The sequence below is a fragment of the Gambusia affinis genome, linkage group LG02 (genome assembly GCF_019740435.1).
Source record: "Gambusia affinis linkage group LG02, SWU_Gaff_1.0, whole genome shotgun sequence".
Taxonomy (NCBI): Eukaryota; Metazoa; Chordata; class Actinopteri; order Cyprinodontiformes; family Poeciliidae; genus Gambusia; species Gambusia affinis.
In genome coordinates, this window is record NC_057869.1 from 22,921,673 (window position 1) to 22,935,951 (window position 14,279).

General features: G+C 43.0%; 1 protein-coding gene across 3 annotated transcripts; it reads right to left on the reverse strand.

Moving 5' to 3' along the window:
• Nucleotides 1–238: 238 nt before the first annotated feature.
• On the reverse strand, nucleotides 239–13,975 carry mapk6 (mitogen-activated protein kinase 6). 3 transcript variants are annotated; one of them, XM_044134363.1, is made up of 8 exons: nucleotides 13,759–13,975; nucleotides 9,012–9,899; nucleotides 8,577–8,894; nucleotides 3,706–3,850; nucleotides 3,254–3,418; nucleotides 2,943–3,138; nucleotides 2,738–2,855; nucleotides 239–2,649 (listed from the first exon to the last, which is right to left on the reverse strand). In XM_044134363.1, exons 2-8 carry the CDS (start codon nucleotides 9,246–9,248, stop codon nucleotides 1,564–1,566), a joined length of 2,265 nt encoding a protein of 754 aa, XP_043990298.1. In that variant the 5' UTR covers nucleotides 9,249–9,899; nucleotides 13,759–13,975; the 3' UTR covers nucleotides 239–1,563. The 3 variants fall into 3 exon arrangements, with proteins under 3 accessions (XP_043990298.1, XP_043990289.1, XP_043990281.1); XM_044134354.1 differs by lacking the exon at nucleotides 13,759–13,975 and adding an exon at nucleotides 12,140–13,752; XM_044134346.1 differs by lacking the exon at nucleotides 13,759–13,975 and adding an exon at nucleotides 11,234–12,112.
• Nucleotides 13,976–14,279: the final 304 nt, after the last annotated feature.

A 14,279-nucleotide genomic window follows, 5' to 3' on the forward strand; every position in this document is an offset into this window, starting at 1 on the left:
TTGCAACTTGGATCAGTCCAGTATGGTGACTAAGCAGATCTCTTCAGGTATTTTTACATCTTTATACAGAATGAGAAACGTTTTGAGAGGTTCAGTCTCAAATGCCTGAAGCCCAATGCCAAACACTCACTAGTCTAATAATTAAACTATGAAGCTAAACAAGAGAACAGACACGTTTCAAAGTTTATCCTGTCTGAAACAAGAGCTTGTCTGTAAATGAAACAAAGAGTCAGTGACATTTTATTTGCCAGTAATTTTTATTTTGAGATATTTTGTAGAACAGGGGAACCGATAATTACAAAAAAAGTCTGTAAGTGTTCTACATGCTACACCGTAACCTATTTCATCATGCTTGCCTGGAAAAAGTACATAGAAATTTAACAAAAACACCCCAAATCCCCAAAAAACAACATACAATTAAAACTGACATACTTTAAACCCACCGTTATCTTTGCTTTTTAATGTACCTTTCCGTTGCCTCCATGGCCTTTTTTTTAACACTTAGAATTTCTTAAAATAAAAATAAGACTTTTAGGCGCTTCTTCAAATGAGACAGGAGGTTTTCACAAAAACAAAAGACAGAATGCACCTATACGTAAAAAAACAAACAAAAAAAGACAATACCCAGTAGAACAAAAGAATGGAAAGTCTCAACTTCATAAAAAAAAAACAACAACATGAATTTGCATCCTACGTTAAAAACAAAAAGGAACACCTGCACATCCTTATAGTGCCGAAATGAGAATGGAAGTCTGTTCAAACCTTCAAGAATCACATTTGACATAACAAAGTTTCATAAAATAAATATCGCACATCTGCTAGAAATAAATAACGATTACTGAAACACCTCACTATGTTAAATGCCGAAGTGAGACAGATTTCATCTTTGCGACCACTTCATTTCATGGTATGAGGATGGTCATGTGTGTAAAGCACTAGTGTGGCTTCGAGTGTCTCTCACTGCTGTTACCTTGAGGTAGATAACACGTTTACATTTTAACGCCTACGACAATGGTTGCTGCTGGCATCATGTGTCAGATTTACAGTATGAAAGGATTGTTACGGAAGCTTTCTTCAGGGAAACATGTTAGAAAGTCGAATAAGAAGGGGACAAAAAAAAGAAAAGACAAAAAGAACCCACCCAACCCTCTTTCCTTTTCCCCAAATGTAGACACCCAACCCAGGAAAGGCCGTTTGAAAGCACTTGAAAAGCCTACAGCAATGTTTGTTCACCAATCTTTCCTTCAAAATCTCCTTTCTTAAATCCTTTCCTTCTATTTTTTCGCCTCTCTCTCCTCCCTCCATCCCTTCCATCTACAGTACTTACATGTGCAACGACATGCCGGTTTAGCAATGAGGGCGTAGACAATAACCCATGAAGGCCAGGTGATCAAGGCTCAGAGTGATGATGAAACTCCTCAAATATAATAAATCAGCCCCCATCAACTCCTCAAAATAAAACTAGAATAAAAAAAAAATGGTATGAAATGATTCAAGTACAATAACACCGTATTAAAACAAAAATAAAACTGCCTAGATTTTGCACTGTGAGGGAAGATATATTTAATTAAGATGCTTGAAGATGCTGCTGTAGGTTTTGTGGGCTATCTGAGGGGAACATTTGACGGCACAAGGGGAGAGGGACGCCTGGATGGACTTTAGAGGCAAGTCGTCGGGGCCGTCAAACACGGGCAACGCCAGAGAGTCCAGCTGCATATTGAGCACGATCTCTGTGCTAGTGTCCAGGAAGCTGTCGTCTCGCTCCTTCACCACCGAGGGCTCCATCTCCAAGCCGGTCACGCCCTCGGCGACGCTGTCGTCTTTCCGGCTGAAGAAGCGGTCCAGGTAGCTGGTGTAGGAGCTCTCCTTCTGGAGTTGGTCCGCCTTGCGGAGGTCCCAGCACGCCTCGTCTATCAGACAGCCGCCGTCGCCGAGGCTCTCCCCGGGTCCGAAGCTCTCCCAGGGCTCGGCGGGCCAGACGCAGTCCCCGGCCACCACTCCCAGACCCCCACCGCCCAACTGGGCCAGGTTCACCAGGCACTTCTCCTCTTTCTCCTGACTAATAGTCTTTGACATGGAAGTAGAGCGGGGCGCCTCCAGCTGGGAGACGGAGAAGTTGAGCTCGTTGAGGAGGCCCACCTCACTGAGCAGGGTCACCTCCGGACACGGCTCCGGCTGCAGGCTCAGCTTGATGGTGCTGGCGATGAAGGAGTCGAAGTCGAAGCCTTGGTTCTGCTGCCTCTCCGCCTGGTGTTTCTCCTGCTCGCTGTCCTTCTCGGCCGGACTTTGGGTCTTCTCGGCCTCCTTCAGGGCGATCTGCGCCTTCACCAGCCCGTTCTTCTCGCACTTGCTCTTGGCCTTGCGGTCGGCCTTCTCCTTGCTCTGCTGCTCCTTCCAGTTGGACAGGTCGATGATGAGCTTGGGTTCGTAGTAGTGGTTGACTTCACTGTCCCTCCAGATGAGGTTGTCCAGGTAGGAGGGGGACACGGCCTTGTAGTTGCAAGTGTGACTGCACTGCACGTCACAGTACTTGTTCTCGTGGTGGTCTTCCTGCCAAGACCGCTCCGACTGGAGCAGGGCCGAATAGTCGAAGGACGGCTCGTCCCGGAACTTCTCCCGATCGCCGTCGGCGTATTTACGAGGATCGACCTGGAGAGAAACGGAGAAGGTTCAGCTTCTGTTCCTCTTTAAATCTCATCTCACTTCTTCATCCTCTCATCAAGTCCAAGTTACATACCTGGACCTCCTCTTCATCTGTAACGTCAGAGAGCGCCCTGGGGTCAACCTGGACTTCATCCGGGTCATGGGTGCTGTGCAACTGCCAATCAGCCTCTGAGAACTGGCTCTCATGATACCTAAAACAGCAAACACACAGTTCAGTACAGAAATAAAACAATGGTTATCATGGTTATCAGATCTTTTTAGTAAGTTTGCCAGCGCACCTTTCCCAGGTATGGCTGTGGCTCTGGTCCATAAGCACAATGTCATCTACTTCGTCTTCAATGTGAAAGGGGTGCAGAGAGATCGGCTCATCCAGGGGGAAGGAGTAGTCGGCCATATAGGGGTGTGCCAGGGCCTCTTCGGCAGTAAGACGGTCCATGGGGTTAAAGGTGAGGATCTTCTCCAGAAAATCCATGGCTAGAGAGGAACGGGGAAAATTAAGACTGTCAATCAAGGAACTGGAGTAGCGACACACGAGCAACCTGACCTTCAACACAGAGTGCTGGGTGACTCTGCATTGGTTGTGACTCACCCTGTGGGCTGACACCAGGCAGCAGGTTCACCAGTGGCGTGTGAGGCTTCGACATGTCGCTGCGGATGAAGACAGGTATGACGCTGTGAAGCTCTTGCCGGTCTTCCTCTCGCAGCACGGGGATGGATTCCAGGATCAGCTGCATCTGCTCCAGTTCGTGTGCTCCTGAAACAGACGGACAAAGGTTGGTTTGTTCCCACGGTTACACAACAGCCACCATCTGCATGACTGAGGGGTATGTGTGGAAGATCATGGGAACAACTTCTGTTTGCCTTGTGCCCAGCTTAGGGCGGTTCTTACAGAAGCGGATGGTTTCATTCGGCCCCAGCTAGTCTTAGAATGGAAACAAGCCGCCTCTACTTTTATCCCCCACCGTTCCTAAATTTATCTCCTCAGCCACTTTCCTCTGGTGCTACGGAAAATTCAACAATTCAAACAGAGCCACTAATTACCTGCAAAAAGAGTTTTCCCAGTGAGCATCTCAGAAAAGATGCAGCCAGCAGCCCACATGTCAATGGCTTTGGTGTAGTTGTTCGGTGAGAGCAGCAGGCGAGGAGATCGGTACCACTTTGTGACAAGACCTTCAGACAGATGGCCCTGTGTAGACAAAAACATCAAACCTTAGGACTCAAAGTGATTCTACGTAAAAGTTAGAAACCAGTACGGAGACATCAACAGCCACTTGGCTGTGGCATTTCTTCTCGATTTCTGCTTTTGAAATGCAACATGGCAAATGCTGCATTAGACTGAACTGAACTCAACTCAACAGTAGCAGCGAAGATTAGAAATGTTTGCTAAACTTTTTTGATGTCCTGCTAATGTTGGAAAAACAATTCCACTTGCAGTGTTTCCATTTAACGAGAAACGCAATTAAAATCACACGTGGTGAATTATTCTAAATCATGATGTTGTGAGACATTTGGTGGAACTTGTGCATTTTCCAAAAAGAGAAACTTTTCTGATGAGAAAACAGTGTTGGCATTACAGATTTGCAAAAAAAAAAAAAAAAACAGCCAAGTTTGATACGGCTGAAAAACCAACCTCGCCCCAGCACAAAATGTGAGTTTTTTTTTTAACCAAATTGACGCATTTCCATTAATCGAATTTGTTCTCGTAACTCCAAGGTCAATGGAAATGCAGCTAGTTTTGTGGAACTTGCCAAACAGAGCTGCTCTGTTCTGGTTCAGTACACAGACCCCAGAGAGGAGGTGGGGGGAATAAATGAAAAGAGGGTCAGATGAAGCACGTGTAAGGCCATGTCAGCAATCTGAGAGCAGGATAATCCCCCTGCTGGCACAGCGGTGACACCAACCTGCCCTACACAGTCGGTTCGACAAATCACAATCCACTGAACACAAAGGAAGGCGAACTGTCCATCTCCTCCCCGTGTGTATGGGCGTGGGTGTGTGTGTGTGTGTGTTGGGGGAATAAAGTCTGGGGGGAAGAGGGTTGTAGTAAAACGACACCCTTGCTTCCCCCACCTGCAGCTGTAGTTCATGGTATGACAAAATTGGTCGGCTCACCACTAAGCAAGGCTCCTCTTTCTTGCCTAATTTAGCTGCAGATAGTTGATGTCACATTATCCTCAAGTGTATCGATGCTCTGCAAGCCCTTGTTTGACGGAGCTATAAATGGCACAAAGTGCAGACATATCTCCTTCCTCCAGGTAACCAGCTAATCGGTTTGTCGAACAGGGGCTTGAGAAAGAGGCCGGACATAATTAGAACGCAGTATGGAGGACAGACGGGTTGCACCCAATTATTGACCTCAAGTTGGAGCTGGCCAGTGGCTAGTAAAGCCAACTTAAACAACATTGGCTGCGTCTCCACTACAAAAATGTGCACAAAACTGTCAATATTCCGCTAATGTTTAAAAAAATAAAAAATAAATTTTTTAAATTGCTGTGTCTCTATTAAATCGTACGCACACTTAAAATAAGAGAAGAATAATTTTGTTTGCATAATATTCAAAACCATTGTCATTATCCTTCTCTCGTCTTCTTCATCTTTTCTGCCAGTAGTAACATCCAGTTGTTGATCACGTGACTTGTTTGACGCAAAAAAAAATTTCTTATTTTAGTGTTGCAAGATACCATGATTGATATGAAAAACCTCCTCAACCTAGTCCACATACTTTTTAATCGAAAAATGTGTTGGGTTTTTCCCCTCCCCATACTAGGCATGAATTCAAATAATTAAATGTAACTCCAGTATGTGGAATTATATGGTCAATGGAAATGCAGCTGCAGCTGACCCCAGTGGAGAAATCCATATAACCAGTTCAGAAAAAGGGATGCAAATTAGGTTAGCATTTATGGTTGTGCAAAGATGATTCACTGTGGAAACAGAACTGAACGAAGAGGAGCAAATTAAAAGGAGGCCAATAACTGAAAACATAAAGTGGGCCAGTAAACATTTGACTTCTTTAATAAAGTGGCCCATTTACCATAATCAGACCAGGACAACGCAATAACAATTCAAATGCCTTTGGCAACAGTTGGTGAATAAGTCAACCACTTGATCGAGATCAGAACAGGCCGACTTTTATGACTCATAATCGACTCGCTCGGTGCGTCTGAATGCATTAGTCTAAACTTCCTGAATCTGGTCAAACAAGATGTAAAAAAAAACCCAGAAACAAGCAATACAAATACATCTTCATTTCCTGGACAATGCTGGAAACTTATAACTAAAATCATTCAGATCCTCTTAATTTAATCTAATTTAATTTAATACAGCTCAGTTATTTCTGACGTTGAATGCGTCTCAACCCCATGAAACACTTTCCGGTTCTACAAAGTGACTTTTAGGGGGATAACCAGAGCAATCCTCACTACAGTGCCGTGACGCACTGCATAACAGACACATTCAACACACATCACAGACTACAGTTAAACTGCTTTCTATTGCGACAAAGCGTTAAGAGCTTGTGAACAGAAAGCCGGTATGTGTTGACTTCTTGCTGCATATTTCTCTCTGCCAGACCAGCCTGTTGCTGGCACCAAAAAAAACTGGGTCAAATGAGTGCTGCTGCTGCGCTTGTGGTTTGGAGATTCAGGAAGCTCGCGCAGCAGAAAAGACCTCGGTGAACTCTCCTTAAAGGATCACTGAAAACTGCAGTCATTCCTCCAGCATCTCAAATTACTGCCTCTTTCACCAAACATCAAGCGAGCACATGATTCTAATAATCATGAGCTTACTCTGGCGGAGCTAACTCTGACTAAATGGAAAACCCCCAAAGACTAAAGAATGAACCCCGCGGGTTTCATTCCAACAGATTTTTGATCGCAGTTAAAACAAATGAGTCTTCACAATAAGGGACAAGTCTGAATGGGTTAACTAACTAAAGTGACTATGCAGAACTTATTACAAATAACATGCAATAGCTTAGACCGTTCAACAACACACACAAAAAAGCTTGATTAAGCAGAAGTAGGGGAGGACTTTCTGAAGTCTAGCTCTTGTTAAAGGGCAGGCCACAACTGGAAATTTTAAATAAAGCCCTGAGCAACTCCCCTTCCTTATCCCCCCGACTCCCAAAACAAGACAAAGAGCTGGCTGGGGAAAGGAGGAGGGCATGGCTTGGAGAAACTGTATGAGTGCACGTGAATTTTTGTCGTTGTTGAGCCTTGGTCAATAAGGGGCAACTTTTCACACAGGTCACACAGGAAGAAAAAAAACAAAACAGCCTTTTCAGGACATTTCAAACCAGCAAAAACACATCAGAAAGTCACAAGGGATCAAAATCGGGAGTGAAAAAGGTGAGAAAAAAAAAAAAAAGAAAAAGTCTGAAGCCTGGTGGCCTGATCACACTACTCAAAGTGAACCAGGAACTGAGGTTCGCTAGAAAAAGAGCGCTTCTGTTTTTAGCGATGCTATTTAAATACACACACAGTCACCGTCTCGCTATGACGTAGACGGTGCTTATTAAACCATATTTGCTCCAAGGAATTCTAAAACCACATTCCAGACTTTCACCATCTCTGTGGATGGGAGTCTTAAAAACAACTAGGCATGAAACAATGATCAATTTACAGGAACTGCAATGAATCACCTTTGACTCCCCTGCCACAATGGCAATACTGATATGACTAAATGTGTACAAAGAGCAGAGGAGGTTCAAACCACCTACACACAAATAAAAACTATAGAGGCCACAATGTAACAAAAGACCACCCCCCTCCACCAGGCAGCTGTAGAATACCAGCTTGCATGCATGTTTCTCATTAGAAATCTGCCTATACAGAGAGAGAACGCCCATAATGCAAACCCCACACTCCACTCTACAGTGTCTGAATCTTGTGAAAACCTCACTTCTTCCCATCAACAATGAGCTTCCACCTTCCCTTTGCTGTTGCTCAGTGATGGAGTCTCTAAGGATATGACTCATTAACACACTCAAGTCGGAAGTGAAAATGTGAACCGACTAGACGACTGTAGTATATGCGTTTGCTTGCGGTGAACCAGTGTGTGTCAGACGTCTTGTATGAGGGGCCAGAGTCCTGGCTGAAGATGAAGCCATACCAGTCGAATAGATCACACCACGTGAGCTCGCTCTAGACCTACCGATGACTAATCTGAGACACGTGTAAGCATCTGACTCCGTCTACGCTTAACGGAGGTCCAGATCCAACCACAGAGAGAGAGAGTGGGGGAGAGAGGAAAAGGGGCCGGCCAACCTAGATTTCCTCACCTCACACCACCATATGGCCATGGACAGGCATTTCCTCATCCTTTTGATAAAGTGTCAACGACACAGCAAAGCTACAGGAGACTATCACCTAGTTGCAATCAACAGGGTGAACCTTGATCTTTACATTCAAAGGAAAAAGCAACAAATGCAGAGCTATAAAACATGCATTTGACATGTGGTACATAAACATGTAGCCTTTAATGCCAAGTTCTTTTTTTACCAACATTATGAAACTCAATTCCTGGATTCTGCCAATTAGTTGCATAAAAACAAAAAACCTTTGGCAAAACCACGGGTCACCCATGCTCCAGTCTAAACCAATTTAACATCTAATTTTAGAGGTTTTGCTTTGCATGCAAACGACCAAGGAAAATTCTCAGCACTTGGCGTCTCCAGCCCCACTTCTGCTGAGAAAGGAAGCCGAGGCGTCATCTCAAGGAACCACATCCTGTCTTATTTACTTCCTGCAATAAAACTGCGTCACCCAGGGGAGCACCACGCTGCCGTCCAATAAACATGTTGAGTTAGGGCAACAACACCCTCCTCTCACAGCAGAAAGTGCAGAACCAACCAGAATAGAGAACAGCGTTTTATGTATTTTTTTTCTAAGCTAGAAATCAACGCTCCTTACCTTGTGGGAGTAGTGAGGATCCATAATGCGGGCCAGCCCAAAGTCTCCAATCTTGAGTACCAGATCCTCCGTGTTGACAAACAGGTTGGCAGGCTTGAGGTCACGGTGAAGCACATTGGCTGAGTGGATGTACTTAAGGCCCCTTAAGAGCTGGTACATGAAGAGCCGTGCGTGGCCCTCAGACATGGGGCCCCTCTCCAGCAGCTGACAGAGGTCAGTCTCCATGTACTCCTGCACTATGTAGACTGAGTTCACCTCTGTGAGCGACGCCACATCCTCCGTTAGACTGCGGCCGCAGGGGCCTAGGGTCTCAAAAACCTGTTGGTACAGACCAAAAGGTCGGCGTTAGCACGGCCTCTTGTCGTCTTGTAAAAAAAACAACCATCCCGTCGTTCAGACGCCCCATCAGATATTCTGTTTGACGTTGAACCATACCTTGACAATGTTGTCGTGATCAAGTCTTCGGATAATCTTGATTTCCCGCAGGGCGTGCTTCACACTTTGAGGATCGGTCAAGATAATTTTCTTTACCGCCACGCGCTTGTCACAGTCGGTATCGACCGCCGAGAACACCAGGCCGTTCCCACCGTAGCCCAGAGGTTTCAAGTCCATGTAGCGAGATCCCAGGTCGAACCCATGGATATTCATGAGCGACTCGAACTTCTCCGCCATGATGACTGGTTTTAGGGTTTTACGCCGAACTTCTGCCTATTTCCTGGCTTGTTCCTAGTCCAACTTTGACACCACCAGAGGAATTATCAAATAATTCCCCCTTTGCTTCAGAGGCTGAACTAACTAACCAACTAACTAACCCCCGTACAGACGACTACCAAGTCCCCCCTGGTTAGCCGTCACTCTCAGATATGGGACTCTAGTATATCATATTTTCTTTCCATGTTTAATGTTGGGAGAAATTTTAAACAGAAATTCCTCATCAACCCTTTTGGTACAATGATATCTTTAGCTGATAAACTCTACAATTTGCAGACTACAATGGAATGGACTTTGAGGCCAATTGGAAAAGGAAAAAAAAATAGCACTGGGGTTATATTAAATTATAAAAGCATGTAGTTGCATCCTCACAGTGCAGATACATTCAGTGTATGACTGGTCCTGAGCAGCTTCATAAGAAATGCACAATTTTTCTTCCTGTTTTAGTTTTTTTTTTTTTTTTTTTTTTTTCTGGTTAAGTCTCCTGATATATAAAAATGAAATGCGTCTGGCCTTGTTAAATCTTCAAAATAAATTTTTACTCAGTGATCAGGTGGCTCAAGCTCACCACAGTCACAATCAAAACTATCCTCCATTTTACTTGGATACAACCTGGAAGACAAGACAGGGATGGGGGGGGGTAAAGAAAAATACAGTTGAGAACTTTACCAAATCAAAACGTTTTCAGAGACACGCATTCATTTGACTTTGAGTGTAGGTCTAGTTAGAATTTGTACCTGGACAAAATGGAATCATAAAATCAGAATATTAAGGAAAAACTGATTACAGCAACTTGGACCACATCGTAACAGTGAAAAAAAGTTTTACCTTAAAGCATTTTTATTAAAATACTCAAGATAAATATTCCAATCTCTACCAATGATTGAGTAGAAGGAATTCTTCCTTAAGCACCTCAATCATTGGGAGTTTTCATTTTATATCCAAATCCATAAAAATGTATACACTGTCAATTTTAAAATTTTTCCATATCAAATCTAGTGTAACGTATAAGCCTCTCAATAAACACTACATAAACACTAAGTAACATGTAAACTATCCTTATTTTAACTTTTTTTTTTATTATTTTTATTAAGACAGTTTTGTTTCATAGGTGCGGTTTTAAATTTTCCGTTCTAGTTCATTTCTGCCTTTTAATACTCTAGTTATTCATGCTGCGCCTTTTTCAATCATGTCTATTGCACCGCTTGCAATGGTAGTTTGTCTGAGGCTTTTGTAAAGTATTTGCTCTCCCGTAAGCCATTTATGAATCTGGAGCATTTGGGCTGTTTGGGAACCAACAGAACCGGTTCCTTTAGGTGAGTAGAGCCCCACTGCTCGGAAAAGAGCCGTAATTTCCTTCTCTACTGTCGTAAGAGGCTCTTGGCCCTCCCCTACCCCTACCCGGCAAAAGGCGCTTGCCAGTCCGGCTTCTGGGTATCGCTGCATTTCAGGAAATAAAAAATACAAGACTTAATAAATACGTATAAATTAACGCAATGTAAAAATCATGTGTTCTAAGATACATACTAGTTCATATGCTGAGTTATTAACGGCTTTATTAACCTTTAGCAGATCAGGTAGCGGGTGGCGGAAAAAACGACAAGAATGCTACCATAACGACAAGCCGCTCCGGCTCGGTGTAAATTTATCACAATACCGCATCTATAAGCAACATTTACGCGGCCGAAACATTAGATACAAGACATTTTATTTCGACACCGGTTTTTTAAAGTAATTAAAGATAGCGTTAAAACGCAGCCCTGTAACAACACGAACAAAGGAACCGTTGTTGGCTGAGGCTTTTGACTACGTGGTCCAGCTCTCACAGTGCTAAGCAACACAAAGCCGAGCTCCGAAAAACGGCTCAAAGCGATACAAACCCAGCACTGAAACAACACACGGTGGATGTAATAATGATGAGGATCAACATAGGAAACGTTACTTACAGTCTTTATTCGTTGCATTAGCTGGATTATTGTTAAAACCAAACCCGTACGAGGTTCGCGTGCGCTTCGCTCCCCGAGCTCTGCGGATCTGCTGCAAACGCCATTTAGGCTTGCTATGAAGGGAAGGCGTGACGTAACGAGGCTACTTCACGGATTGTCGGAAATACTCCAATTATGGTGAAAGCGCTTTATGAATGATTTATTGAATCGGGCCAATTCAAATATTTTTTTCCTTCCAAATTTAACTTACTTGTTTACTTTAGATAAATAATAACAAACTTAATCAATTACTTTAGAGTGTCTAAATTAGATATTGTTCATGCACCTTTATTCGGCAAATTATGAATCTCACAAAATTATATAGGCTATGCTTCTTTTAGCTGTAGTAGGTAAATATTCCTAAAAATATTTTCTTATTTACCATATCATTTATTTCCCCAAAAGCATTCATGACTATGTCTTTATCAAATTTTAATCTTTAACTGTATTTAATTGACTACAACCCATTATCGTGTGGGGTTAAAAGGTTTGTTTTGTTTGTTTGGTTGGGTTTTTTTTTTTTTTTTGGTTGTTTCTTAGCAATTAATTAATTTAACAACGGTGCACTAGGTGTATACACTTGCGTCAGGATCTTGAATCTTGGAGCTTCGAGCAGTACATAAAAGCGGCAGAAGTCATTCAAAACTCGAGAATCCTACACGGTTTAAATCCAGTTAAGCGACCACGAATTTGACACTATCTTCATCAACACGCTTCGTTACAAATACAGAGGAAAAGGGAATCTGTGGATAATCATTCATGCTCCAAAGTAGGAATATTTTTTTAAAACGAGAATTCTCCACTGTATCGGTATTTTCTGAATAGTCTAAAGCACGTTTTAAAAATAAGTATGAAATACATACTGACCTATAGTATCCAGTAATGTTACCGTGACTGGTCTTTGACTTTGTCATCCATGCGATCACAGTTGTTTTTGTTGTTGTTGTTTTTTTTTCGGTGCAATTAAGCCCTTGTTTTCAGCACTGCTTAATCTCATTCATCTGTCTGTTTGTTTTTGCATTTAGGATGATTTAATGTTGTTTTCTCAGCAGCATTAGGCTACATTTGCTCTGCAGTGAGAAAATCCTGCGGCCATGTCATTCGATGCAGTTTGCGGATTTGGGAAGCCCATCTGGCACTGAGATGAGCTGGGTGACCCCCGCTGGATCTCACATCATATCCGCCACGCCACGAGGAGAAAAACAAAAGCCGAGATAAACAAGATATGAATCCTTGAGTTACTTTTCGGTATATTTACAATCCGCACTGAAGATCCTGATCGCCAGTCATCCAGACTGTGGATACTGTGAATGGGTGAGCATGCAGGTGGGCGTGTGCAGGCAGGCATGGCAGCATCACAGCCGCAGCAGCCTACATCAGCATCCGCAGCCAGACCATGTGAGAATCCATGTGTCCCTGAATGCAGATGCTCCTCACCGGCCGGGATGGGCTCTCCGATGGAGTAAGCTGCATGCGGACTGAAGCGTGGTGCGGACCGGAGCGCGCAGAAATTTTAACAAAAAGCTAGAAGGACTTTGTGCTTCCTCTGGTGGCGCTTTGAATCGACTTTCATATTGCTTTCCCCAAGCACAGTTTCCAGATTCATAAGACTGATTTAATAAGAGTCAACATGTCATGATGCATTTACTGGTTGTTTAAGACCGGGGGTTACAAGAAACGCAGGACTGTCTTCTTAAGCTTATATAATTTACCTCATTTCATTTCAAAGAAAGTAATAAATCCTGGCAGCTTTTTTTTTTTTTTTTTTTTTTTTTTTTTTTTACTTCAACGCACCAGTACTACATGGTTTACCCTAAATAGGCTCAGAAGTAAACAACATTTTGTCTTTTAAGGTGTTTTTATCTTTAGGAGGATCCAGACAAATTCCTTAAGCAGAAACTAACTTGAAATTAATGAACTGACTCCATTGTGTCTGACCTCTCCTGGACTCTCTGATTGTTTTTTCATAAAAGCTTCATTGATGACTAAGACTCAGATAAGGGCTTTTCTTGCCCTGTTGCTGCTCCTTGCCCTAGTTATGAACCACAAACTCCACCTTACACAAGTCAATCGTCTCTACTTTGGATCATTTTGTGACTTTCTCCTAAATGCTAACAATGTGTCCCCGTGTCGACATCTTTTCAATCCATTCTTCTGGCCTCTCCTGTTACATCATGAGACAAACAGTTGACATCAAGTCCTACCGGCATCTGACTAAGAGCTTTCTATTTTTACCACTCACAGTTAGCCCAGTGTTATAATCTGTGAACCCAAAACAAACGCAGTTGCAGTCATGCAGCTTTGTTCGTATCTGATTATCAAGATGCCTCTTTAATGCCAATGTTAATGAAGTTTTACCTCTTACAAAGTGTCTGAATACATGCAACAGTAAGTTTTCCTGATTTCTCTCTTTTTTTAACTGTTCTATTTGAGTTTTTGACCAAATGTTCAGAAAAACAACTTTACACCCCAAAGTGTTCACTTACCAAGGCTGAAATTCTCCTGGAATAACCGGAGCAACATGGTGGAAAAAAAATGTTATAAATCCAACAATGAGAGGGATTTGTCATACATCAAAAATAAAAACAAAACAAAAGCATCCAAAACGGCAAGAGGAAAAAGTTCAGAGCAGTCCAGATTTCTACATCTGTGTGGATATGTGCAGGTATTCTCAGTGCCTTGACGGTGCCTTCTCTCACTCCATGTGGCTTTAGTTGTGAGGTGGAGCTCCATGGAAAGTTAATATAGGCCAGGCCAGAAAGGGGAGGAGACTGCTCTGTGTTTGGTTTGGTCTGTCAGCGTGTCGGGTCCATAAAAGCTCATCAACGCCGCCTTTTCCTACTCTGAGCGTAAACTGAATATTTTACATTTTATAAAGGGAAAAAAATCTGTTTCTTCTGAGCAATGCTTCCTGAGAAGAAAAAGATAATATTTTGTAGCCTGCAATGATGAAATTCTGCTGTGTATTGTCCATCCATCCTTTTCAATCAGTCAGTTCAAATATAAG

Bases quoted from the DNA above. Each gene is read 5' to 3' on its own strand.
- mapk6 (XM_044134363.1), bottom strand. From the start codon at position 9,248: ATGGCGGAGAAGTTCGAGTCGCTCATGAATATCCATGGGTTCGACCTG. The intron at 8,895-9,011 runs GTATGGTTCAAC...CTGTACCAACAG, and splicing joins ATCACGACAACATTGTCAAG to GTTTTTGAGACCCTAGGCCC. The intron at 2,856-2,942 runs GTGCGCTGGCAA...TTGCTGTTTTAG, and splicing joins CACAGCCATACCTGGGAAAG to GTATCATGAGAGCCAGTTCT.